This window comes from Pieris rapae, chromosome 2 (genome assembly GCF_905147795.1).
Source record: "Pieris rapae chromosome 2, ilPieRapa1.1, whole genome shotgun sequence".
NCBI lineage: Eukaryota > Metazoa > Arthropoda > Insecta > Lepidoptera > Pieridae > Pieris > Pieris rapae.
Genome location: NC_059510.1, coordinates 5,734,489 through 5,759,245, shown reverse-complemented (window position 1 = coordinate 5,759,245; position 24,757 = coordinate 5,734,489). Strand labels below are relative to the sequence as shown.

Below are 24,757 nucleotides of genomic sequence, written 5' to 3'. Positions count from 1 at the left end.
CAACTCAAAAACAAAAGACGATAACATTACGTATTTTTCTTCTAGAGCATTTATAAAGACTGTTTCTTAAATTAAAACAAAGGTTGGGAATAAAAAACGGCAAATAAAATTCACAATTTAGAAATTATAATTTATTTCATCCTTACGTTGGTACAGGTAAATTCTTAGCGACTAATAATAATATTTGTTCGGTACTAAAGCACCAATTAGCTATTTCTTTCGACACTTGACACCAATATTCACCGTGGTGAGGCTCAGCTGTCTTACATCGATTCTTGACATCTTCCTGTTGCTGTTCATTACCATGAAGGAGTTCGAATTTGTAATAATAAGCCCATGCATCACCCAAATCGGGGTCAATTTTTACCTGTTAAAAATATTTTTCATTAAAAAAATCTCTTTTTTTTAAGTTTAGTTAATAATATTATTTTATTCTTGTGTTTATATAAATAAATAATATGAAAAATTCTAATATTGTAAACATTTAAAAATTGTAATTTAAACAAAAACAAGATTACTTTGTTATGGAATTAAGTACAAAGTTGGTTACGCTGAAGAACTGCGAAGTTTAACACGCTATATTTTACTTTAAAAGGTTCCCAATTCTTACACATGAATAAAACATTTTTAAATTAATTTATGAAAAAACACAATTATTTTATAATAATTATTATTAACATATAATATTATTTATTAAAACAGAAGTTGACACAAAAACAATTTCCCTCACCGTTCTATTAAACCACTCTCGGCACTTGTTAAGTTTTCGTTCCGTCCAAAACAGTTGTGACACGGCGAGAAGTACGTGCGCGTCGTGTTCGCATTTCTTTAATGCGTCCACCTGTTTACAGATTATTTTTTATTAACGTACCCATCTAAACATATTATAAAATTTACACGCTGTAGATCAAAAGCTAATTTATAATTTAATGCAATCTGTAAAACTTATTATTGTTAAATTGACATATTGTTAATTCTTATATTCCGAAGAAGTATAGTTTTTATGTTGTACAGAGAAATTATTTTACGAACGCGGTATATCTAACTTTTATGTATATATAAAACAAAGTCGTCTTATAAACTTTCGCCACTTATAAACTCAAGATCAGTTGGACTTATGTTAGTTATCAATTTTTTGAAGATTTCCTCTCCGCTCCGAGGTATAATAATAAATATAAATAAGTAATAAAATATCGGATAAGTTATCAAAAACAATAAATTTTACGAATGCAAACAGTATCTGTTGACAAAGTTAGCCGGGTCATCTCGTATTATATAAAAACAAGCCCTCCTCCATCTGTCTGTTCAGGATAAACTAAAAAACTACACTCAATTGCTAGCGGTTTTCACCGATATCTGGAATAACGATGAAGATTTATAGGTTAGGATAAATAAAAAAAACTTCGGTCCTTTAAAATTCTTTAGAACTAAATTTTTATGCATATTTATAAGCTTTCCGTTTTGCCTGTAACAGAACCTATGATTGTAGATTATTATTATTTTTCCAGTCAAGTATTTACAATGGCTATCCGAACAATACATAATGGCGGATTGTATCCGAACTGAAGACATGTGAACACCCTGCTTTATTAGGCAAACCATTGATTTAAGACAGAAGTACTAACACTTTTTGTTTTCCGCTGCGGTCTTGACTCCATGAATATCGCTTCAGCCCAAAGCCGTCCCGCATTTCCGCACTCCTGTAAGGCTTTCGCCATCACGGCGTTCCCAATCTCTGCGCTTCCATTGCGACGTTCTAGCCTTACACTTTCTAACCTGCGAAAAATATAAATGATATTATGGTTTTAAATGCGTAACCATCGGAGGCATAGTTTATATTTTATTTTGACGAAAACTCTAAAAGAGCAGCCGAGAGAAAATCCAAGACAAAAAATAAACGAAGAAACAGCAAATGATAATATGTGAATTTATAAAAACATTTACATTAATTAAGATTTATTTAATAATTTAAAAAATTTGTTTACCTCTTACTAATCTTGATATATATAAATCTCCTGTCATGATGTTTGTCCGCGATGGACTCCTAAACTACTTAACCGATTTTAAATTAAATTGGCACACCGTGAGCAGTCTGATCCAACTTAAGAGATAGGATAGCTTAGATCTTTAATTATTGTCGTAATTTTATTTTATTGCAAATATTTGTTTATACACAGCGCCATCCGTTAGAATAGTATCAAATAATAAACAAATAATTTGCAATTATTTACCTTTAGAAAAACATTTTACAAAATGAAATACTATATTTACATACCATAATTCTGCATTCTTTGGATTCCTTAATCTCGCCTTTTCGAGTACAGACCTCGCTTTGGTGACGTGCTTGAGTTTTTCTTCTAGTCTTGCTAATAAAATCCACATAGGAACGGACGTCGCACATTTCTTCAACTATTAATAACATTTAAAAAATAAAGATAAATGAAGACACAAGGAGAAACAAATAAGAATGTTCGATTGACTATTTCTTTCATTGAATTTCTAACTCAATATAAATCCATTTAATGGATTTAGACATGAATTTATGATCGTAAAATATCAAAAGTTTTGGATCTTTCTTTGGTTAGGTTTTCGTTACTATATTGTAATTTATTTATTTATATTGTAATCCTACATTTGACATAAATTATATATAACAAAAAACAATTATACTAAAGCCAAAGATGAAACACATAGTATATACAAAAACGTTCAAACATTTTAAAAAAGTCATTATTCTTAAATAAATAATGTGTATTATTAAATTTTGTGATACCCTTAGCCTTTTGATATTTAGCCTTTAAAAAAATATACTTAGTTATTAATCTAGCCAAATGAATTTATTTAAGAGCGGTCACGTGACCAAACCTTGGCCAACGTCACGGATGCGATTTCTCTATTTAATAACAATATAAATTAACAAATAGCAGTTTTATGGATACTTACTTTAAGTCTTTGTCTTATATGTAAGTCAAAGACTTAAACTAAGTAACCATTTTTTAATATTTCCTTCATTTGTTTTAAACCTGTTAAGGAATTTAATTAAGAAACATTCAAGCCTTTGCATATAAGATTTAGTAGTGTTAAGTATTATTAATTAATATTTTTTTATTTAAGAAAAAATTGTGGCGCTGCAATCTTTTTGATTTTGACCAGATTTCTATATGTCGTGTCGTAAGACTTTTGCGTCTTTTTTGTGTCTAAGGCATTCCGGCTTCCTCACGATGTTTTCCTTCACCGTACGAACGAGTGTTAAACGCATTTTAAAATCTATTGCCGCACAGTCGAAGATCGAACCTACGACCTGAGTGTGATATTTAATTAAAAAGGCTTACCCCCTGTGTATACGTGTTATGAGCGTCATCATCGCGTCCAAGCTGTTCCTCAATCTGCCCCTTCATCATGTGCAACTTCGCGTAATCACTGAACACCTTTATGGCTTCATCCAATAGCTTTAATGCCTCATCGCAATTGTTAAGAGCCCATTCCAGTTTCGCTGATTTTATCATAACCTGGAAAATTGCGTTCAAACTGTACTAACAATTTAACCAATTAACAGTTGCTTGGTCTTAGGGCGGTTAAACTAACTATTTTTCTGCGCGTATACGGTCGTCATCATACGTGCATACACTCGCTCGAACCGGTAGTGGCGTCGTGTCAGTATAAGTATGGACTCTGACGAAGAAACATTGCTACTTGCGATTTTATTCGCAGTTGCATCAAGACGTCACTAAAACACTCCACCCAGAACTACAAACTTATAAGAGGATAGAAGCACGTCAACGCTGGTATGAGTTGCACGTATACCAGAAGGCGAGCCTATACGTGCCTGTACGTGCTTATACGCGCTTAAAAGACGTTAGTCTGTAACCGCATCTAGACGAAAATTGATAGGAATTAAAGGCCACCTATGATTGCATTCTTCAATTGTTTTATTGGTTCAATGGCAAGACGCATAAAAGTCTATACCAATGTATGACTTAAATTATTTAAATGCCAATAAATTAAATAATCGCGGCAACGCGGACAAGTTTTTTTGAAAACAAATTAGTGAGCATTTTATTGCACTAATCAATTAAAGATGTAATTTAGACTACCCCACAAACAACATTAATGTAAAAATTAAAATAATATTATTCTGTAAAATTCTTATCATAAAAACTTTTATCATATTAAAAATAAACATTCTTTAAAAAAAATATATTACCCTAGGTGTAGGTGCAGAAGCCCTAGCTTTAGCAAGCAGCCGTCTCGCTCTATCGTACTCTTTGTTCTCGCTCTCCAACTTCACCGCGGCCAACCAGATCTCTTCTGAATTAGGATTGGCTTGGAAAGCTAAAGAAAGAATACCTCTTGCTGCTGGAACGTCACCTGGAATATTTAAAAAATACTTTTTTTAATTTTTCAATATAAAGAATGAAGAGTTTATAAATTATAAATTTTAAAACACAACCCTTATTTATGAAAACTTAATCGGTTTAATAAGTGTTTTATCTGAAGTCTCTTTCTGTCAAATTGAGGTTACCCTCTGTAGGAAAGAGACGGATGTATTGTCTTCAATACTTCGTAATTTCAACGTAGTTTTCCTTAAATAATAACGAATGACTAATACTATAATGTGAAAAATCATAAAAATATCTTGATGATTCGCTAAATGGCGACTAGTTTGCAAATGATAAATTATACATATTTTAATGCGCTACAATATTTAAAAACCTGTCAACAAATCTCTTACCAGCCAGCCACTTAGACTTGGCGCCCATGAGCCAAAGCACTTCAGACTTGGGGCAATGGGCAACGGCCCTCTGCAGCAAAGCCTCCAAGCTTGATCGGCTTCCATGCTGCTTTTCTAAGTACGCTGCTCGAAGCCATATTGACTTCTTAGACGGGAATACGGATAACGCGTACCCGTATACAGCTCGTGCACACTCATATGCATTTTCGTTTGCGCACTGAAATTATTAAAATACGTATATTACGTAACAAAAAACATATTGCCTTTATTCAGGTTTGCACTGTTTAATTATAATATAAGGAAAATAAAAACATGGTATACTTTATTAAAAATATAAATCTTGTTTTAAACTATGTTGTAAAAAAAAATGTTAATACATTTTACCGGCAGGAAACCTAGTGTAGGTTTCTATACATGCCTTCAGATACATTCCTTATATTCGCCAGTAAGTTCGGTTAGGTATCGGATGGATGGATCGATAGAATTAAGGAGGATCTGCTGCACCTTAAAGCAAGGGTGCCGCAGGACAGGGAGCACTATCAGGAGGCAACATAAAATAATATTTACCGCTTCAGCATCTTCCATCCACGTGTGCTTTTGATCTTCTGGGTCAATGCCGTGTCCAATTACCGCCCGAATGATTGCCTGAAATTTAAAACTTTTATTAAAAAAACATTCAAAATTGAGTTTCCTGCATTTATATACACAAATTATAATAAGCAAATTGCTATTGTTTTGTTATTACAAACTTAAGTAATCAATGGTAATAAGCTTTTAATATTTAGAAACGTTTTTTAAGCGAAATTAATATACCTGACAAGTGTTAACAGCGCCAGATTTTTCGGCTTCCATGGCCTCCTTGAACCAGTGTTCACGGTTGATCTCAACTCCGTTAGCGCTTAAAGACGTAATCGCACGATCTATGATTTTCTCCACCATATGTGTGTTACCTGATACAAAATATTTATCATAATACAGGAAACAACATAAACTTTTAAAATTACCCCTGTGCATGGGCACAGAGATGCCTTGATAGTTGTATATTATATTAAGATTAACCACACATTTTTCATAATATTTGTCATATTCCATGTTAGTGTGTCAAATCTTATAAACTAACAACTCTGTCACATTATAGAATGAATTTGATTTAACGAAATCTGCCCAAATTCAATACAGCGCTTATATTGATTGGTCTTATACGAATTAAAAGCAAATGACGGCTTTTAATAATTACAAATACGCGAGTTTGTCGAAATCGAATTCCGCTAATTATTGAGTTTATCATCGCTATTGAGTCAGAGTTTTGGTACTGTATTTCGGTAATTTAAAAATATTTAGATTACTTAACGATGTTTATATTTACATTTGTAACTTGGATATATTATGTTTTAGTTCTAGGCTGCTCTATATTATTAAATAGATAGATTTTCCATATTTGAAAGTTTTTTACAATATAAATGCTATTAAAATTATCAAATTACAGTGATGGCCTAGTGTCGTGTAGCCGTAGATTCCATCCCCGGCTGTGCACCAATAGATTTTCTGCCTATGTTTCATGTACTTACATTTTCTGTATGTATTCAGCATTCGTTCGTACGGTGTAGAAAAGAAAATGAAGAAACCGGCATACGTTAGACCTAAAAAAGTTTCAGGCGTGTGTTAGACACTGAAGGCTGATCACCTACTTATCTACTAGGAATTAAATGATCACATAACAGATACGGAATGTGCCTAGACATTGTTGTAGCGTCGCTGTTTTTTTTAAATGACAGTTTTACTTAAGACTTTTTTCTTCTAAGTAACGTAGCTAATCAAACATCACCACTGACTACTATTATGTGGTATAAGGGCCTGTTTCACAATGTCTGGATAAGTTCCAAATAAGCTATTTATTACTTATTGGTAGGATAAATAGTATTTTTCCGTTTCACGACTGTCAGATAGCGCTATACGTCATGAAATTCGAAGTATCTTATTTGGAACTTTTATCTTTCGAATAATTTATGTGTTGCATAGCTATTTGTTACTTTATCCGGACATTGTGAAACAGGCCCTAAATGTCATAACTTACCATGTGCTTCTTCCAGCTTGGCAGCGGTGACCCAAATCTGTCTATCCGTTGGTATATTTTCACGGGCCTTGTTGAGAACTTTCCTTGCATTTTCGTATGTTTCCAACCTAGCCAATGCGAGCCATAACTCGACACTTGTGGGACAACATTCCACTGCTCTCGATAGTAAAATGCGAGCGTCTTCTGGATTCTCCAATTCAACGGCTGCTTTCCAAAGACGTACGGAGTTTGGTATGTGTTCTAATGCTTTGCGGAATACACGACGTTTTGCCTGTGACGTATGACGCGTTTTTTTAATTCGTATGTTTTAACCAAAGGGATATTAAATATATATTTATTGTAATTATTAAGCTAGCAAATTTTTGTGTATTGATTCCTTTGCTTTCTAGATGTTGGATCAATATTTCGAAGCATTCCCGTAGGGATGTGATTACACGAAATTTTCCCTCATACAAGTTTTGAGTGTTTTTTAAACTTGTATACGTTGAATAACTAATGACCCTGTATTGTATATAATACAGTAAAATAGGGAATTGTATACTTTACAACACGTATTACTTAAATGAAAATGATAGAATTTAAAAATTAATCAGTACACATGCACATTCTTAACTAATTGGAAGAAAGGCATTTAATAACTCAATTCAAAAGATTGGCAAAATATTTGAAAGAATTAATTTTCTAACCTTCCCATATTAGTAATAAATAAGATTGATTTGGCGCTACAAAAATATAAGATTCTCAGTCAATAAGAAGGCGTCAACTTTCGGGTTAAATACTATCTGTAATTCTCATTTTGCAACAATTGACCTTAACCTTAGGAGCAGTATAACTGCATGCACACATAGACAATAACCTGTAAAGAGATTCCATCATTATACCGTCACAAAATTCTTACCTTCGGCTCTTGTTCCAAATCAGCAGCTTTGACCCAAACTCTAACACTGTGTGGTAAATTACGCGCCGCATGCGCAATGACCGCCCGGGCAGTGTCCCGGGGTTGTAAACGGGCGGCTTCCAACCACAACTCCTCACTACTGGGGTTAACTTCGCAACCCTTCATTATAAGGTTACGAGCCGCTTGGATCTTTCCTGAAATATTTCTTTCAATTAATTTAAAATTCCTTTAACAATAATTAAATGCATAAAGCAATCCGTCAATCAATCCGTATTTGCTATGAGTTATTCTGTTTATTCACAATGTATGTATGTATGTAGGGACTCCGTTTCCGCACTTAGGGCCTGTTTCACAATGTCCGGATAAGTTCCAAATAAGCTTTGTTACTTATTCGTATGATAAATAGTATTTTTGCGTTTCACGACTGTCAGATAGCGCTATACGTCATGAAATTCGAAGTATTTTATTTGGAACTTTTATCTTTCGAATAATTTATGTGTTGCATAGCTATTTGGCACTTTATGCATACATTGTCAAACAGGCCCTTAGACTCTCAAAAGGTCAGTTGTGCGTGAAGACCTAACTAAGCCAGCCTAACTCCTTCCAAAAGCACAGAAGCTTCTAGACACTTCGCAAACCTCACGGAGCGACCTCACTGTTGTTTATTCACAAAAATTATGTAATTTTTTTTTCATATACGTATCATGATTACTGTCATACTAAATAGACAAAATAGCCATGTCACAAAAATAAAGTTTAACCAGTCCGATCAAACTCATCAGGCAGGCATCAGGCATCGGAAAAAATTTATTTAGTGATAAATTTGAGTTAAAAATATTTCTTTGTTTGTATCTTTATTTTCTATGAGTTAATGGCACTGTATACAGTGCCGTAATTATAATTAGTATCAGTAAATCACTTACCAGTAACTTCCTCCAATCTAGCACTAGCAATCCAAGCCGGTGGGTGATTAGGATTTGTTTCTCTAACTGATTTCAACAAGAGCCTGGCTTTCTTTATATCATTAATATCTCCTCCATATGTCGGTATCATAGATTGTAGGTCGGTCAAATAGCCTTTTGGGTCAACTACAGTCTGTCCAGTAACAGAATCTGATGCTTGTGATAGTTTCACTGTCATGAGGGTGTTTCGGGCTTGACCTATTTTTCTAAGGTCCAGATCACCTAGAAAATACATAAATAAAATACATAAGTGTATAAATTTATAATAATTTAAATACTCTAAAAATATTTAGAAGATTTTATTCCAATCACGCTATTTTATGTTTTCATAGCTGAAGATCAAGAATGATTAAACATTAGTAAATTGGTTTGTGTTTGAGAAAAGATTGCCAATTATGCTAACCAGAAGGTGTTAACATGCCAGGTGTTGCCAGTCCAGGCATCATGGATGCCAATCCAGATGTTGGATCAATAGATGATGTTGATTCTCCACCAAGATTCCGTGACAGTACACTATCTGGTAACGGTGTAAACTTTTCGGCTCTCGGATTCCTTTGCTTTCTGTTTCGTGCATCACCCACTTCTGGTATAGCTGACCATTCATCTTCAGATACCATCTTTAATTCTCTTTTAAGATCCGAAAACTGCTGCTGTATTTTTGGCCTGATTAAAAAAAATATTTTTAAGACTGATATTTAAGACTATTTTTTATTCTAAATTAGTGATTTTTATAGTCAATGTTTTTTTTTGCTAAATATTACTTATGATGCTCAAATTATTGATATATAAAATGAAGTTTCCTAATCAATCCATTTGTACATTGCAGCATGAAATTCACAAAACACTTTCAATATAATTGTGTTTGTCTTCAACAAATATGATTTGTGAAATAATTGTCAAATTGTTGTTCAGTTCACTAAGTCAAAATTACAAATTCTACATATTACACAAAGCAGGCCAATCTTCTTTTTATTAAAATACAGTCATGTCACATCAGAAAATATAATCTTTTATTAGTTAAACATATGCATATATTTTACCTCTCTTGACGATATCTTTCCAAGTCCTCTTTAAGACGTTTCTCTCTATATTCCTTTCTTTTTTCATCCATTCGTTTATCAATTGATTCATAAATAGCATCAGCTTCAGCATCGTCTTTGTCATAGGGATCCTTAAAATAACTTTATATTCATTATCCTTTTTCAATATAAATGGATAAATGTGCACATTAAGTAGTGATGGTAAAATCATTGTACAATATCATCATAGTTATACATAGAGAAACATTTTTATTTATATTAAATTTAAGGTAAAATATTAGATACAAAAGATTTTCTATAGAAGTGTTTTTTTTATAAATTGGTTAGAATGATTTGTTACCTTGGAAAATAAAGATCCACTGTATCCAGAAAACTCATCATAATTGGAATCATTCAAGTCTTCATCGTCATCTTCTTCATCGGTTTTTTTTCTCTTTGCTGCTGGTGGAGCATGGCGATCATCACTGTAATTCAGTTAAATAATACACTTAGTTTTAGCTTTCATAATAATTTTACTTGTTGCTGGGTATAATGCATATGCTATAAAATTAAGAAAAGGGGATTATCATAGTTTAGTGACACAAAGCACAGAAATTAATAAACCCATAAACTTGTAATATAACATAATTAAATTTACTTACGAGACATCATTGGCATCCCTGGCTGGCCCAATATCAGATCTAGTAGTAAACCCAGTAGCACTGAAAATTAAAAAATATGTATAATGTATGGTTTACTTTCTTTATTGCATCTCAATGTTAAACAGATATCCCTTAGTTTACTCTTTTATTGTAAATGGCGTAGGTCTCACCCAATCCCATACAAATAAACAGAACTATGATAACTTTCAAATTAATTATTTTAACTTATATTTATATCAATAAAGTTTTATATCGCAACTTACCCTCTACCAACTCCTGCTACATATCCAAGTGGTGCTGGAATACCCAGAAAATGTTTTTTATTCTTATTTACAAATGCTTGTGGAGGCACCGACATAATGAATCCACCTATAAAAGCTCTCCCCTATCAATGTTGCGATACGCCCTATTTTAAACTGTAAATGTCAGAGTTATTCAGTTAAACAGACACTTATTTAATTAAATATAATAAAAATCTGAAATAAGTTCTAAATAAAAAATAGCATTTTTCATTACAATTTAAAAAATTTGATAGGTTGTCATCTGTCAGTTGTCCAGTACAGTATAGTACAATAATTAATACATATAAATTTTAATATTTCTTTAAAAAAGAAAAATGTTAAAAATTTAAATATAAATTATTCATTTTTTAACATTTTGTACCTTAGAAAAATAAATACAATAATTGTATCAACAAAAGGTAACATGCAATAATGGGAGAATTAAAAAGATTGCGGTTAGAATACTAGCTACTTAAGTGAATTTATATTTAAAAAACAAGATTATTCAATTGAGTAGACAGAGTAGTACATGTTTATTATCTTCATCATCATTGTTCAACTCATCTATATACTGTAAAGAATAACATTATGCAGTCATCTGAATGCGTAACCGTCTTAGACCGGCACGGCTACCAACCGGCTTCCCTCATAAAGAAGGTCTCCACAGAGTAGTATACAAGCATATACGTACGTTATCTCAGTCTCACAATTATGTTAGTAAAAGTTTTAGTTAACAGGCCCTTTGCGATTTGAAGCAGTTCACAAGCCCAGTCACAAACATATTTTATTTTATCTTTTTAGTAGGATTAGGATGACGTGAAAAAATAGACTGTGATAATAATAAATAATTTGTCTATGTTGTCCCACTCTTATTTAAAGTGTCTAGAAGACACTTCTGACTTCTGAGTGGTAGGCTATACCATTAGTCAGTAATCTGTGCAGTTGCTTAGCAACCGGAAAATTGATAGAATGCCATCAACAAAATGCTCACGTTAGTTAGATGCAAACGTTTTATTAAAATATGTGGTCTAACAAAGTAAAATCTTAAAAAATATTTATGATAGTGTCTTAAAAATATTGCTAACATGTCATCCATATCTAGTTCGAAGGAAGTTATGGAAATGTCCTGTGATAACAGTAATAAGGAGTTCTTACTCTTGGAAAAAACTTGTGAAGCTTTCAAAGACAGCGATGAAGAAATTAAAATGATCTTCAATGAAATCAAAAAACTATCTCACAATAATCATGTTGAAATAACCGACGAAGACGACGTCGATCTGATATTGAGGAAAGCCGAAAACATAGCGAATGAAACAGAAAACTTACTGAAAAGCAGAGCACTGGTTACTAATACGGCTACTTCGGGTCTAGGTGATACATCACCTATTTCCGAAGTAAAAGTTGATAAGTCAAAGAGCTTAGAAGCTTCCAAGGAAGGCAACAAATCCTTTAAGGTAATAAAAATCGGTCCAAGATTAATTATTTATTAAAATTCTTAAATATAAAGTTTAAATCACAACCTTAGAAATAAAATAAATAGTACAAATTTAATATTTGTTTACATAACGTGCCAATACTCTTAATCCAGCCAGAGATTCCTTAGCAACAGGTACAATGTGTGAGGTAGGCAATATGAAACCATATTGGCCTGTGTCACCCAGTTCTATTGTAAATGTGTACTTGATTCCTTGTCCTTTTGCCCAGTCATCTGATCCTCCGGCAGCAGGATACAATACTCCACTTGATGATCCCACTGTGTATTTTGACCCACCCGTTTCTTTTATTGCCTATAAATTTTGGAAACAAACAACATTTCAAATTTTAAACTTTATGATCACATGATATACTTAATATTTATTGAGAACACAAAAAAATAGTCCTATTTATTTTATAAAAATGGATTGCTTACATCTGCCATGCTCTTTCCAACCTCATCTAAGCTTTGGTGATCTGGGGGCACCACATTATCATATCCCCATGGGTACAGAATGTACTGGCCATAACTGTGGTATGTTAGGTATGCTGTAAAGTTAGCTGCTGTATTCTTGATAAAATCCTGGAAATAATGATTGCATTATAATGTTTTATATTTGGAAAAATATATATTCATGGGATTGGCAATCCTAATGTTAAGCCAGAAATTTTTGATGACAATGCAAACAGACAGTAATCATAATATGGTATCTGGTTTCAAGCAATATTGTGTATTGCATCATTTATCAGAAGGCATTACTTAAAACATATATATATACAAGACTCACATGTCTTTTCCTTAGCTTAATTAGTACCCTTAAGATTTGAAGGACCACTTATTCTAATCAGAATAGATAATGAGAAATTGCCACTTATATTTTATCAATTAACTTAAGTGCCTCTGAAACTGCATTATATTTATCTATGACATATATAGACTTCTTCAGCTGAAAAACATATTTACGGTAACATTTGATACCACTTACTGCCAAAGCTTTTGATTCTGGCTCTGAGAACATTCGGTTTCCTCTGAAAATGTCGCTGCAGGGATTGGCTGAAGCACCCTTGCCGCCCCAACGGTATCTATAAAAAATACGCATTAAATCAACCGCACTCAACACTAACTTGTTTTCTAAATTAATATTGTTTACCCTAATGTAAATAGAGGTTGCCACGCTCTTATAAATAAGTAAAAATTATCAATTCATTTTAAATCAATTTACAATTTAATTTATACCCGAAATTCCTATTAAGATCGGTACCAGCGCATTGCCTGCCAACAGCTGGTTTTCTGTTTTTTCTCCATAAACGATCAGCGGTGTGGGTGTATTCGTAACCATCGGGGTTCACCACGGGAAGGAAATACCTTAAATTAAAAACGTACCGTTTATTTCCCGTTTATGTATTTTTAGTGCGTAAAAACTAAACTTATTAAAAAATTTACTTAAATCCGCATTTTATTACAAGTAAATAAAAATTAAAAAAAAAACGTAAAAGCATTTTAAGTGTGATTGTGCTTTTTTCTACTACAATTTCGGCAACTATTAACTACTTACCCTTATTTACTTAGTCTTAATTACTTTGAATTTTGACGTAAATAAAGTTTGCCGTTCATATATTACCAGTCTATATTTCTGATGTCGTCTTCCTCATCGTCAAAGTTTTCAGCGAATTGGTTGATAAAATACGTGACTGTTGCTGGACTTATCCACTCCCGCGCATGTATTCCACCATCTATGAACACTGCCTTATTTGAAGGTTGACCATTTGAAATACGCAATACCTGACAAGGAATACAATTACTAAGATAAACAGTTTTTGATTTAGAAAAACTTAGAACAGGATATTAAAATAATACCTTAAGATCTCTTCCTTCAAATGATTTTCCTATAGACCGAACGCTTATGATAGCGGGATATGTTTTGGCTAAGTAGTCTAAAAATCCGTGGATATCCTCAAGTCTATGATATTGCTTCCACGTCATTCGATGTCCTAAAAATGTAATTGTATTAAATAGCAATTGAAATAAGTGGATGTAAGGTTCCAATACATATTTAATGCGCTATTGATACAGTGTATACTATTTAACTACCCTATAGTAATTTTAAAATAATGTTAACACGTATTTATGTAGTCAGTTGTTACCATATCGCCCTGGACCTTTCAAATATTTCTGTGTTAAAATATAATTTGAAAACGTTTTTGCACTTCCACCTTTCACGTTATTTACTGAGACTACGACACACATTAAGACAAACGTCTATATTAATAACGAACAATAAGACATTAGTACAAATATTGCGTTGCTTTTTTATTCAAAAACGAACCCCAGTTGGCATATGGCCAGTATTCCTTTGGCCACTCTATTGCATTATAGCCCATGTAGACGCCTAAATACCCTAATTTGCGGCGATTGGCCCTGTAACGCCAAAATTTGTAAGATTTCGCTGTAACAAGACCACATAACTCTGGGAAACTAGGCTTTTTATGTAATTTAATCATACAAAACAAGTGGACAGGATGCTTATATGTGCAGACCTGCAAATTAAATATCGATCTTCGTCGGCCAGAAACCTTAAAACGCAAATCAATTATGAATTAAGCCTCGAATAACAATTATAATGAAGTTTAATTATTAACCTCTTCTATCCTGCAATTCGATTTCGTTTTGATCTAGTGGTGGGTTCTCTTCGTCGATTCGCTTTTGTAGATCATCGATGACGATATCATATTCTATATTTTCTCTTTTGAACGCTCTTGTTACATTCTCCACAGCATGGGGCTTGACGAAAACGTCTACATAAGAATGGTTTCCTGACCATGTGGCGATTACTGAAATAATAATTATACCCTTAAATGTATTTTTATACCTTACATAGTAATTCTAAACTAGCACGTGCGTATAATTTAACACATATATACAGCCATAAGAAATACAGTAAAGCTAGAAAAACAAAAAGTAAGCTTTTTAGACAATAATTCATTTAACAAGCATTGTTCATTCCATTAAGTTTGTATATGGTATGAATATAGCAACTATGTCCTTTGTTGTACATGCATAGAAGAAAAATTAACAGGCTTAAAAGCGCGATTCAATTTATTCAGTAACAGTTTAATATAAAAGTAAAATGGTTTTTTTTGCGTTTAGTATGTACTTACAGTTCCTCCTTCGTAGGCGCCCAAGGAGTGTGCGAACACCACTCTTCTCAGTTGAGACCTTCCACACTTGAGCCCCTGAGTAGTTCACCTTATTCTCTTTCTCGGCATCCTTAGCAGCGCCTAGAAGGTCTTTTTGGAATTCATTTGTTTCTCTCTTTTGATCGGCTTTATCGTTTACATTTGGCAAATTTCCATTTATGGTTTCAGATTTTTCAACATTAGTAACAGGTGGAGTAATTCTGTCAGCAACTTCTATATTTTCTACTTTTTCGTTCAACGCTGGTAATATTTCATTAATGTTTTCTGAAGGTTTTTCATCGAATGAGAGATCTGATGAAAAAGTTGAATAATATTCTGGGCTTTCTGTTGGTATCTCTGGTTCGTAAGGTTGCTTGACAGACAAACGTTCTGGCCATTCTATAATAAAATTTAAAACGTTTATTATATACATAATATTCTATATACATACATACAATATACATGCCTTTTACGTAAATTTTATGAAGTATTTACACACATTTTCACGCCTATTATTCGTGAAAGTGATTGTAAATTAATTTGGTTAGAATGAATAATTTAAGTAACAAGAACGTTTTACTGTCGATTGATTTATTGCGTGTATTTAACAGAATGCTTTTTGCTTTACGGTATGTTGTGTGAATCGGTAATGGGATTGTAAATTAGAATGCGGGGCTCGTTCCATGTGACATGTTAATGACTTTCTCTGGCCAAGGCTCTGTTTTCATTTGTGCTTAACTCGATCTTGTCCGGTTTAACAGTTATATTGGATAGGTTGGCTTATACTTGATATCTTTAGTAGAATTGATCTTAAGTAAAGCCGTTATTCTTTAAAATCCGCCTTTATAAATTATTATTACACATAGAGTTTTAGTTGTTTATAATAATAATTGTAGAATTTTTTTATTTGTTATCTGTACCGTAAAAATTAATTTTAATTAATACTTTAATTATATTTTTTAATTTAGTATTCTAAGTGTGAATCAAAACAATGTATGATTTCCGCAATCAATATTAGATTTTACTCACGTTTTTACTTATGAGGAAAATGCATACGTTTCCAAGTTCCGGTCTTCATTTGTACATACATGGATCAGTAAAGAATAGTGAATAGAAAAAAACGTGTTTTTATTGTGTTTTATTTAAGAAGTTATTTTATAACAACCGATTAAATTTCGATGCCTCTGTAGGCATAACTATACTTTTATATTGAGCATTTAAATAAAAAACTTGAAAAGAAATTCAAAACTATTTTAATAAATATTAATATAAACGGTTTTGTACTGAAATTAATTCCTTCCATATTCTTTAATGACCAGATCATACTTTTATTACTCAAAGAATTCTCCTTTACATATAATAATTATACATACATCTAAATTGATCCATTTATATGTTGCTTGATTGCACGAGGTAATATAAAAAGGTTTAATGTATCTTAAAAATTGATGTTTTATATCTTTTGAAATTTTATATACATACCCTTTCCTGGTGGAAGTTCATTGAGGAGAGGTGTAGCAAATACCGCGGTGGTGACCGCTAGAAACGCGACCAATCCGTACCGCAACTCCATGGCTACTGACTGACTTGCCAAGGAAGTCCCAGCTATGCAACACCCTTTTAAAGCTTTGATACATTGTGCAATCAAATGCGTGTTTTGAATTTAGTGTTCATGAACTTGCTATCGCGTAAAACGATGAAAGCGGCTGTATATAAGAGCCGCATTCCTATTTGTATATAAGTAATGTACTTTAAAAACCATGAAAGATACGAGATATGGTATCTTTTTGAAGATTTTTGACCTAATAAAAAATAGAGAAAAGTAATAGTAGCCATAGAGAATAGAGGCTTCCAATTATTGATACGTACTTATTAATCAATACAGTAACATCTCCAAATACTACTACTACATGCAGAAATGTATATACATACTTGAACTCTTTATACCAGGGAATTACACTTTATATAGAATTTCAGTATTACGATTATGTATTTTTGTAAATAGAAGAATCCGTCGATGATTTAATGAAGACTTCATTTAAGTTAATCACTGTTTATTTTTGTTTCGTATGACTCGGTGTAAGGACCTGTTTTGTAGTGATTAATACATGGGAAATTTGCCGGTTTATAAATTTGCAAATCTAACCTACAGACGAAAATAATAAAATACAGTAGTTTCCTGTTGGAAAAGCAAATCTGAGATTTTTATAATACATATATTGTTTTAGGGTAATTTACCGCCGAATAATGGTGACCAGTTCTTTTAATTATGGTGTACCTTAAACATATTTCATTTCAAACACATTTTTAAAAAATTTTATTAAGAAATTATAGAAGAAAGAAATTTATAAAGAATATATGTATTTTTAATCATCGTCTATCGGAAAGACAAAATAAAATTATCCGATTCGAGGAATTGTCTAACAGTTATATTTATTTAGGAACCAGATTTGCAGCTTCGCCCGCTTTTACCGGTCATTGCCATCGAGTTGCAGTTATTTAATAACGACACTGTTTACTGTAAACACGATTTTCTCCGATTATCCAGCACCAATCGCTATAGGCTTTTATTTTTACAGTTACCGCTCGAGCGAGTCAATGGCCTACATTTTAAAGCATAATTTAATAAAAACATTGATTTTGTATGTTCTATTACATTTTAGGTCAGCCCAGGAGTAAGACGAAATGGGAAAGATAATATTGATAGTCGACGTAAGTCGAAAACACGACCTTTCTCCGCAGGAGTAGTAGATTCTAAGAAAAAAGAAGCCGCGAAAGTAGCTCGACTGACGTCTGGTACGCCGAAAAAACTGAATTGTAAACACGATCAGCAATTGGAAGAGCTCAAGGATACAAATGAAAGAGTGAAAAGTCTTGAATTATTGAACGTACAACTTGTAGACGATTGTAAGGCGTTAAAGAAAAAAGTAAATCAATTAGAAGAGGATAAACAAGTGGCTGAATTTAAATTAGTTGAATGCGAGAAATTCGTTAATCGGCTTGCAAAGGAATATAATAATAAAGAAACTGAACTTAATAGTTATAAGCAAAATGAACAAAGTGCATTGGATGAGTTACATAAGGAGAAGAACGAAAGAAAGAACTTAAGTATCCAACATGAGAAAGATGCTATGATTATACAGGACTTGCAAAGGCAGGTTAAGGAAATGGAGTTGATATTAAGGAGGAAACATCCGGACTCAGTTTCTGCCTTAATTGGTAATTACAATTTATAATATTTTACTAGAAAGGCACCTTACGTGAAAATAGTGAACAAAATTTTTTTTTATTCTCATTCAAATAAGTAGGTTATTTACGAACCAATTCGACTTAGGGTCCTTCAAGAAAAGAGCGTACACATTCTTAAAAAGCCGGCAACGCACTCACGAGCCCTCTAGCATCGAGAGTGTACATGGGCGGCGGAATTACTTAACATCAGGCGAGCATCCTGCCCGTTTGCCCCCTGTTCTATAAAAAAAAAACAGTATTTTATTTTTAAATTTACCATTATATATGTTAGAAAGATTTGATTTAATGAAACTATCTACATGATTTCGTTTCATAACCAGCTCGTTTTCCGTCTATAAAGTATATTTGTTTCAAGTAATTTAAGGCTCCTATTGTTTTTAAATTATTTCCCGTTTAAATTAAATAAATAAATGAAGTAATTAGTTCTTCTTTTCTTCTAGGTGATTTAAAGGCCATTCTATATTACGTTCTTAAAATTCTCAGGTGTTAAATGTAAACCGAATATTTTAAATATGTAATCAACAACCATTTTATGTATAACGGTAGGTACACATTATTTCATTGATAACGATTATGACTTTACAGTTGCTTCTAAATCGTCCACCGTCGACGATAACAAAAAGAAATTATTAGAAGAACGTATATTGAGATTGGAAAAGGAATTGAAAGACAAAGAAACCCATTTTCACCAGGTTTTAATGACCCTTCAAGAAAAGTTTACCGACATGAAGCTGAAATACGAGAATCATATTGTCGACGTAGAGAGACAGCTAATGGATGACAAAAAAACTAATAAAGACTTGAAAAATAAAATTAATAAAGTAAATTTACAAGACACTGCCGTCCAAACAGTCCAAAAAAATCAACATACGGTTGGAACGCAAACTTTTTTAAAGGCTGACAGAGCATCGTCCGCTGTTAGTAGATTAACCCAGAATTCAGCCTTAATTTTTAACAGACTGAAAGAAGACAGCTACCTCATTGCTACAATAAAGGGATTACAGACTGAACTAACAGCGAAACAACGAACAATTGCTAAAATTAACCGGGAAACGGAGGACTTAAGAAAGAATTTGAGAAACTTGCAAAAGGAAAAAGAAAGTAGGTGTAACGTAGATATTATTAAATATTTTAAGTTATTATTGTTACTAAAAAGAATATTAATTTCCAACTTATAGAAATGTTTTTGTAGTTTTACATGAGTAAAAATGATAGAAATATACTTATTGAAATTTTATGCTACAGTACCTACTACCTACAGCCCTATAGTACCTACTACCTAAGCCCCGACGCTGTCTTGAATTTTCTTTTTTTCAGTTTTAATGAATTTAAACCCGCAAAAGAAAAATACCTGTAGACCAGCTAAGTCGGCCGAGAGTGTGATACTTAAAGTGACTCATGAGATGGAAGCTGAAATATCAGATGTAAGAAAGCAAAAAGAGGTCCTCATGGAAGAAAGGGTAGGTCTTCTCGCGTCTTTAAAAAGGACTAATGAAGACCTAATTATGTTGAAAAAGAAACGTATTCAAGATGTAAGTATTCTTTGTTATCTGTTATTTTATGCCTTTTATATGTTTTGAAAAATAAAACTCTAATACCCATGGAATCCTCTGGTATATTACAATAATTATTACTTACATTTTTAAAGATTACTTAACTTTTAATAATCAAATATTTCTAATATAAGAAATATTTATAAATCGATATCACTAATTTCGATTGCTTCTAATAAGGAATTATTCGTCTACAATATTTACTCTGTTATAAATCCTGGTTGCCATAAAACATGTGTATCGATGTGAGTTACTATTAATTCAGAAAAATTGTATAAAATGATGTCATTGTACTAAACTTGTACGAAACTTGTTGAGTGTCCACGGGCAGCGGTATCACTTAACATCAGGTGCTCCTTCCCATCTCCTGCCCGCTTGCCCCCTGTTCTATAAAAAAAAATTGTTTACAATTTGTTACCCGAACAACCAAATTGCTTTGTTGAACTTGGACGCTACCGGATCTAGTGTTCTCGTATACCGTATGATTTAAAACTATATGAAAACTGGGTTTTAAATAAGAAATTACATTTTAGAACATGACATTATAAATTATTATACCTACTCTGCGTAACAGCTCGCTTGGTCCGAAGTGTAGTTGCGTCATTTCTGCATGTCATTTGCGTACCGAAACTCGTTTGCTAACGTAAATAAATAAATAAAATATGTTTATTTTGGAACATAGAATGGAAGTAAGGATCAGCTCTCCCGAAGTCTCTTGGAGATGTGATCCCACTGCTGCTGAAATTATCGTATCCAGATTCCATTAAAGCTGTCATTAAATTGTTTAAGATAATGACGTCAGCAATACTGGATAGCGTCATAGATTAGTTTGTTGGCATCAGCCATTTAATTTCGACATTAGAGTCTACATTTGAAAGGCTTCTGCTTGGTTCGACCGCTCAATCGAACTGAGGGCCGCATCATTGCTCTTGTGTATCCGCTCTTCTGTGAGGCGGACATCAGCCAGTTCGGGCAGAGCCCTCGCTGGCGTAGAGTATGAGTTTGGTGCGCAGCGGGATGTTGCCCCACACTAGCGGGCGAAGCTTCCTCAGCGCCCGCCTAGCCCTGCCGGTCATAGAAACATGTTTGGACATGGTTAGCCTCCGATCTACCTGTACTCCCTGATAGGTGACTGTGCTCAGCCATATCAGGTCCTCGTTGAGCAGTGGCGTAGCGTGCCTTGTCGGGGCCCCGTATAAAAAATTTTTTGGAGGCCCTTATATGGAGGTAAAGATTTTTCACAAAAGAAAAAAAATATTGTGAGAAGTAATATTTATTTATCACATAATTTACCCATTTTACAAATAAAAATCGAATTTTAAATATTCACTCTCCTTGCCTTTTTATCGGCAAACTGATTTGTTAAATCATTTATGGCTGATGATGATTTTAGTTTTTCTAAAGTTTCTGCCTCTATGGACAATAGTGAGATGTCTGACAGCCGTTCTTGTCCCATCGAAGTTCTTAAGTAATTTTTTATTAGTTTTAATTTTGAAAAACTTCTTTCTGCCGTTGCGGTTGTAACTGGAAGGGTCAAGAATAAAAAGCATGCTGTGATTACCTCGGGAAAACTGGATACAAGACTATTTAATTTTACTAGCAATAATTCAATGAGTTCTTTAATGGAATAATTTTTTTTAATTTCAGAATTTAAGCATGTTTTTAGAGCCTTTAATTGGTAATAAAGATTAAGTGAGATGTCTTTACTGTATTTAGCAGACAGTTTTCCGGAAGCGTTTAATATCTCTTCGCTTGAAGAAGATAGGAGTTTCTCCGGTTGTAATATTTCGAATATACTACTCAGGTTGCAAAGGCTCTGAAATCTTTCTTTAGTTTGAGAAATTAATATATCTAAACAGCAATAGTATACATTGACTTTGAAATAGGATTCCGGGTCGGAAATTCTCTCATCTTATGATAACTCATCAAAAAAACGCTTCGTTATCTTTCGCCTACTGTTTTTAAAAACAGTTGTTACCCCCACTTTTTTACTAAATCTTTGGATTCATTTAGCAAACTATTAAATGAATTCTGATTTCTTAATTGGCACAGTCTATTTAAAAGATTACTTAAGAAAATACTAGATTTCTGTAAGTCATTATTTTCATGCTGTAGAGCTTTAGAAACAGGATTAATAATTTCAAATAGTGAAGAAAAAATGTAACGAGCACTAAGAAATCAAAATCTCTAAAATATTAATTATACTTTTACATTCTTCACGTTCATCTTTTTTATTTGAAATTAAATTTAGTTGGTACAAAGTTTTCATGATTAGTAAAAAAAATTTTCTTTACTGCTAATAAAGCGTCGTTCCTAGACCATCTGGTAGGACATACCTTTTTAAGGGTAATCAAATATTTTTCAGATGAATCGTCACTTAGCATAGCCCAGCGTTTTATACTATTGCCAAAAAAAGTATATATTTTTTCTAAATTATCGAAAAAAGTCGATACTTCGAAGTAAGTAAAACGGGGAAGTCCCGCAGTCCGCCATAACGATGTAGTATTGCCAACTTTTGAACGCACGTTTAAGGCGGGAAAAAAAGGAATTGCTTTATAGAATTTTGTCATTTGTAAAATAAAATAAATTAGAAAGTTTTTATTATTTTTCCTTACACACTTTGGGGGCCCCCGTGGCCCGGGGGCCCCGTATAATTGATACGGCAAATACGGCGGTAGCTACGCCCCTGTCGTTGAGAAAGTGTAGCGGTGGCGGTGTATGTTTGGCATCGAACGCTATCGCTTGGGTCTTCCTGGGGTTGAGGGCCGCACCAATCAGTTCCTGTATTTACAACCAGAATTTGTAATAAACAAGTTTCGTGACATTTCGGGTACTCGTACTCCACGACCGAACCTGAATAGACTACAGAGTCAAACGGCAGTCAGAGGAACGAATGTCAATATTACTTAAATATTTAATAACAAGCCTACCAAATATTTTAAAATTTATCTATTATTTAATATATTGTGACTGTTCTTAATGCCATAATTTGTGTGCCACCAGTCACGTTGGTGGCAAACGAATAACATAATATGCAATATACAAGAGGTTTAATAGGTATTTATTAAGTGTTTAGATACTAGACAGACTAGATTGAATTGGATTTCGTTGAATTGAGCCTTGATGCGTATTAACCAGCTGTCACAACTTTTATATATCTTTATCAACAGCTCCATACACTTCAATTGGCTCATGAAAAAGAGCTTATGCAGATGAACATGCAATTGTACCCTCTACAAGAAGAGATTAAACTGCTAAATCGCACTGTAGAAATTCTTCAGGAACGGGTAAGAACAGCGGATGACAAGTTAATAAAGTATCAAGCAACTGATGTGTATGCGGGTGGGGATCATTTTGGGTCTAAGGGGAACAGTCGTAAGTGATTGGTCACTTTATATTTTTGCTATAGATTAAGATAATTATGAATGCTATTTCATATGTTATTAAATATTATTTAGTGCGTTTAGCACGAAAAATGCTAGGGGACAATATAAATATGCTTAAAGATTTAGGTGTTATATTATTTTGTCATTCTCTGTATCTTTTGTAAGAAAGTTACAAATATTCATTTACGCAGTCGTCGAAAATAGTTCGCTGTATAAGATGGTATTAGTCTTTGCGCGTAACTTGGGCAGAATTTGCGTCGTGGGGAAAAGGCCGCACGTTGACTTAGAAATAATAAAAAAATGACTTTTGTTCATCAAATGATTCTAGTCAAATTTTGCCGGAATTACACGGAGCCTCTAGATTCTACACAATATAAAAAAGAGTTGTCTTAAATAGTGCGATTACTTTATGGTACCTGATTACTAAGTGCCTAATTGAAGATTTAAGAAAAACGATAATACTTTTTTTCTGTTAAAAAAATATTTTTATGTTTGAAGAGTTTTTATTTTAACTATGTAGTGCAATGGTTTTCGTACTTAACTATTTACTACCTAAACGAGTTTGTTACCACATTCTTCGTTTGTCCACGATTTTACATATTGTATTCCTTGTTTCCAGGATATCTTGTTAAAAAAACGTAAAATATTAATCTCTGAACATTATGTTCTCTGTTTATTCATGAATAGCAATAAGAATATGTTATGATAAGAACAAGAATATAGGTAGCGATGACACGTCAAGTTCAAAGATCTACGCAGCATTAACAATGGAATAGAAATTTCGCTTTTCTATTTAACGCTAATTTGTGAATTGAATGTATGTATTCTGTTAATTTTCTATACCAGCAATATCGTGCGCTGTCACTTATTATGCTCAGACCTCAGTTCAAAAAGGCCTTATATTTTTGTTTTTGTATGCGGTTAAACTATTATATTTTTATCACTGTGTTGTGCAATCTTGGATGGATTAGGTTACGGTTTTTGCGCAATAAATGTTAATAGTTAAAAAATCTAATATTTTTATGCTAGTTATAGGCCGCAAAAGAGGAATTTAAAATTATACCGAAGCATGTGTTTTCATATGTAAGTCTAATGTTTTAATTACTATAATTGTCACAATTATTAAAGATTGGTATTTTCAATCTGTGATCGTGGTAATATTACGCACACTGTAGTAAATAATTATAATGTAAGCTTTTACTTGCTAGTCAAAAATAATGTGTGATAATTTCCACCGATGTGTTGGTAATAAGGTGCCTTGCAATTTTAATAAATTATTTGTGTATATCTG

The 24,757-nt window shown here is 32.9% G+C and overlaps 3 protein-coding genes across 3 annotated transcripts; 1 reads left to right on the top strand and 2 right to left on the bottom strand.

The window, feature by feature from the left end:
* Positions 1-104: 104 nt before the first annotated feature.
* LOC110998561 (pre-mRNA-processing factor 6) lies at positions 105-10,850 on the bottom strand. Its single transcript, XM_022267266.2, has 17 exons — positions 10,611-10,850; positions 10,348-10,407; positions 10,047-10,170; positions 9,707-9,837; positions 9,070-9,329; positions 8,628-8,888; positions 7,705-7,898; positions 6,807-7,077; positions 5,546-5,682; positions 5,300-5,377; positions 4,733-4,949; positions 4,205-4,368; positions 3,333-3,509; positions 2,276-2,409; positions 1,626-1,776; positions 731-841; positions 105-367 (listed from the first exon to the last, which is right to left on the bottom strand). The coding sequence occupies exons 1-17, from the start codon at positions 10,703-10,705 to the stop codon at positions 143-145; spliced, it is 2,790 nt and encodes a 929-aa protein (XP_022122958.2). The 5' UTR covers positions 10,706-10,850; the 3' UTR covers positions 105-142.
* A 718-nt stretch (positions 10,851-11,568) lies between these two features.
* Positions 11,569-24,751, top strand: LOC110998570 (centrosomal protein of 162 kDa). The gene is made up of 5 exons (XM_022267275.2): positions 11,569-12,082; positions 17,942-18,497; positions 19,113-19,628; positions 19,845-20,059; positions 23,251-24,751. Exons 1-5 carry the CDS (start codon positions 11,714-11,716, stop codon positions 23,461-23,463), a joined length of 1,869 nt encoding a protein of 622 aa, XP_022122967.2. The 5' UTR covers positions 11,569-11,713; the 3' UTR covers positions 23,464-24,751.
* LOC110998571 (carboxypeptidase B) lies at positions 12,099-16,885 on the bottom strand. Its single transcript, XM_022267276.2, has 9 exons — positions 16,761-16,885; positions 15,261-15,677; positions 14,742-14,933; positions 13,960-14,093; positions 13,724-13,884; positions 13,339-13,467; positions 13,088-13,184; positions 12,538-12,684; positions 12,099-12,415 (listed from the first exon to the last, which is right to left on the bottom strand). Exons 1-9 carry the CDS (start codon positions 16,849-16,851, stop codon positions 12,176-12,178), a joined length of 1,608 nt encoding a protein of 535 aa, XP_022122968.2. The 5' UTR covers positions 16,852-16,885; the 3' UTR covers positions 12,099-12,175.
* Positions 24,752-24,757: the final 6 nt, after the last annotated feature.

What these genes read in the sequence shown, in the direction of transcription:
- LOC110998561 (XM_022267266.2), bottom strand. Translation starts at nt 10,705, where the DNA reads ATGTCGGTGCCTCCACAAGCATTTGTAAATAAGAATAAAAAACATTTT. An exon ending in GTGGATCTTTATTTTCCAAG is followed by an intron (nt 9,838 to 10,046) that starts GTAACAAATCAT and finishes AGTTATTTTAAG; the next exon opens with GATCCCTATGACAAAGACGA. An exon ending in GAGAGTGGTTTAATAGAACG is followed by an intron (nt 368 to 730) that starts GTGAGGGAAATT and finishes TATTTTTAACAG; the next exon opens with GTAAAAATTGACCCCGATTT.
- LOC110998570 (XM_022267275.2), top strand. Translation starts at nt 11,714, where the DNA reads ATGTCATCCATATCTAGTTCGAAGGAAGTTATGGAAATGTCCTGTGAT. An exon ending in CTTGCAAAAGGAAAAAGAAA is followed by an intron (nt 19,629 to 19,844) that starts GTAGGTGTAACG and finishes TCTTTTTTTCAG; the next exon opens with TTTTAATGAATTTAAACCCG. An exon ending in AAAAGAAACGTATTCAAGAT is followed by an intron (nt 20,060 to 23,250) that starts GTAAGTATTCTT and finishes CTTTATCAACAG; the next exon opens with CTCCATACACTTCAATTGGC.
- LOC110998571 (XM_022267276.2), bottom strand. Translation starts at nt 16,851, where the DNA reads ATGGAGTTGCGGTACGGATTGGTCGCGTTTCTAGCGGTCACCACCGCG. An exon ending in TGAACTTCCACCAGGAAAGG is followed by an intron (nt 15,678 to 16,760) that starts GTATGTATATAA and finishes ATTTTATTATAG; the next exon opens with AATGGCCAGAACGTTTGTCT. An exon ending in GATCTTAATAGGAATTTCGG is followed by an intron (nt 13,185 to 13,338) that starts GTATAAATTAAA and finishes TATTTTTTATAG; the next exon opens with ATACCGTTGGGGCGGCAAGG.